We start from the raw sequence: 2376 nt of genomic DNA, 5'->3' as shown, positions 1-2376 counted from the left end.
TGTCCGTCCATGTGTCTGTGCGTCCGTCTGGGGCTGGCTGTATTTTTGCGTGTCTGTCTGTCTGTCCGTGTGTCTGTCCAGGGCTCATGTCTGTGTGGCTGTGTGTCTGTCCGTGTGTCCGTCCGTCCGGGGCTGTCTGTGTGTCTGTCTGTCCGTCCGTGTGTCTGTGTGTCTGTCCGTGTGTCCGTCCATGTGTCTGTCTGTCCATCCAGGGCCCTGTCTGTGTGTCCGTCCGTGTGTCTGTGTGTCTGTCCGTCCATGTGTCTGTCTGTCCATCCGGGGCCCTGTCTGTGTGTCCGTCCATGTGTCTGTCTGTCCGTCCATGTGTCTGTCCGTGTGTCTGTCCGTGTGTCCACCCGGGGCTCTGTCCGTGGCTCTGGGGGTCGGTCCTGTGTGTCCGTGGGTCCTTCCAGCAGTCGTGTCTGTGTGTCCGGGGGGGTTTGGGCTCTGTCGGTGTGTCTGTCCGTGTGTCCGTCCGGGGCTCTGTCCGTGTGTCTGTCTGGCTGTGACTCTGTCCGTGTGTCTGTGCCGTGTCTGTGTGTCCGTCACTTCCAGAAGAGCACGTTCCAGAGCAGCAGCCAGCAGGGATACGCCCCCAGGCAGAGCAGGGGGCTGAGCTGGGCCCCGTGCAGGTGCTGTGGGTCTGTCCGTGTGTCCATGCCGTGTCCATGCCGTGTCCATGCTGTGTCCGTGTGTCCGTGCCGTGTCCGTGTGTCCATCACTTCCAGAAGAGCACGTTCCAGAGCAGCAGCCAGCAGGGGTAGGCCCCCAGGCAGAGCAGGGGGCTGAGCTGGGCCCCGTGCAGGTGCTCGTGCAGCAGCCCCTGGCCCAGCGCCCCCAGGAAGCGCTGCCAGGCCTCGCCCAGCCCCGCCGGCGCCTCCAGCAGCTCCCGCTCCAGCAGCACGGCCAGGAACAGCGACAGCCCGGGCGTGGTCAGCACCAGCAGGATGGCCAGGGGCAGCCTGCAATGGGGAGGGGGGTTACAGACCCCTGGGAACACCCTGAGACCCCTGAGAGCACCCTGAGACCCACGGGAACCACCCAGGAACAGCGACAGCCCGGGCGTGGTGAGCACCAGCAGGATGGCCAGGGGCAGCCTGGGGGGGACAGGGGGGTTACAGACCCCTGGGACCACCCTGAGACCACTGGGACCACCCTGAGACCCACGGGAACCCCTGAGACCACCCAGGAACAGCGACAACCCGGGCGTGGTCAGCACCAGCAGCACGGCCAGGGGCAGCCTGCAATGGGGAGGGGGGTTACAGACCCCTGGGACCACCCAGAGCCCCCAGGAACAGCAACAGCCCGGGTGTGGTCAGCACCAGCAGGATGGCCAGGGGCAGCCTGGGGGGGACAGGGCGGTTACAGACCCCTGGGACCCCCGGGAACCACCCAGGAACAGCGACAGCCCGGGCGTGCTCAGCACCAGCAGCACGGCCAGGGGCAGCCTGCAATGGGGAGGGGGGGTTACAGACCCCTGGGACCCCCAGGAACCACCCACAGACCACCCAGAGCCCCCAGGAACAGCGACAGCCCGGGCGTGGTCAGCACCAGCAGGATGGCCAGGGGCAGCCTGGGGGGGACAGGGGGGTTACAGACCCCTGGGAACACCCTGAGACCCCTGGGAGCACCCCAAGACCACTCCTGAGAGCCCTGGCACCCAAGGTGTCCCCATGTGTCCCCAGGTGTCCCCAGGCTGTCCCCAGGCTGTCCCCATGTGTCCCCATTGTCCCCATGTGTCCCCACTGTCCCCAGGTGTCTCACCTGTTGCCCCCGGGTCTGACGGCGGCGGCGGGTGGCACCAGGGTGGCACCCAGCAGGAAGCCCAGGGAGAAGTTGAGCAGCGCCAGGCAGGAGAGGAGCAGCGCCAGGGCCAGCAGGGCCAGCAGCTTCAGGGACATCCAGCCCCGCTGGCCACCCCCGGACAGGGCCCTGGGGACACGGGGACAGTGTTAGTGTCACACGGTGTCACACAGGGCCAGCAGGGCCAGCAGCTTCAGGGACATCCAGCCCCGCTGGCCACCCCCCGAGAGAGCCCTGGGGACACACGGTGTCACATGGAGAGGAGCAGCGCCAGGGCCAGCAGGGCCAGCAGCTTCAGGGACATCCAGCCCCGCTGGCCACCTCCTGACAGGGCCCTGTGGGGACACACAGTGTCACACGGTGTCACACAGTGTCACCCCCGGTGTCACACGGTGCCATCCCCAGTGTCACCACCAGTGTCACACATTGGTACCAACACCCAGCCCATACCTGTGGGTGCTGTGGGTGCTGTGTGTACCTGTGCCACGCTCACCTGTGGGGCAGTGCCAGGTGTACCTGTGAGTGCTGTGTGTACCTGTTCCACGCTCACCTGTGGGTGCTGTGGGGCAGTGC

At 66.6% G+C, this 2376-nt stretch overlaps 1 protein-coding gene across 1 annotated transcript; it reads right to left on the bottom strand.

Moving 5' to 3' along the window:
* Positions 1–640: 640 nt before the first annotated feature.
* LOC120508292 (glycosylphosphatidylinositol anchor attachment 1 protein-like) lies at positions 641–2370 on the bottom strand. The gene is made up of 3 exons (XM_039721719.1): positions 2354–2370; positions 1765–1932; positions 641–962 (listed from the first exon to the last, which is right to left on the bottom strand). The coding sequence occupies exons 2-3, from the start codon at positions 1899–1901 to the stop codon at positions 719–721; spliced, it is 381 nt and encodes a 126-aa protein (XP_039577653.1). The 5' UTR covers positions 1902–1932; positions 2354–2370; the 3' UTR covers positions 641–718.
* Positions 2371–2376: the final 6 nt, after the last annotated feature.

This window comes from Passer montanus, unplaced genomic scaffold (assembly GCF_014805655.1).
Source record: "Passer montanus isolate IOZ18808 unplaced genomic scaffold, ASM1480565v1 scaffold466, whole genome shotgun sequence".
In the NCBI taxonomy this organism is placed as follows: domain Eukaryota; kingdom Metazoa; phylum Chordata; class Aves; order Passeriformes; family Passeridae; genus Passer; species Passer montanus.
Note: the sequence above shows the minus strand (reverse complement) of the source record. Positions and strands in the feature narration are given on the sequence as shown.

Coding starts and splice junctions, on each gene's coding strand:
- LOC120508292 (XM_039721719.1), bottom strand. CDS start 1,901: ATGTCCCTGAAGCTGCTGGCCCTGCTGGCCCTGGCGCTGCTCCTCTCC. Junction 963..1,764: donor GTCAGACCCGGGGGCAACAG/GTGAGACACCTG, acceptor TCCCCATTGCAG/GCTGCCCCTGGCCATCCTGC.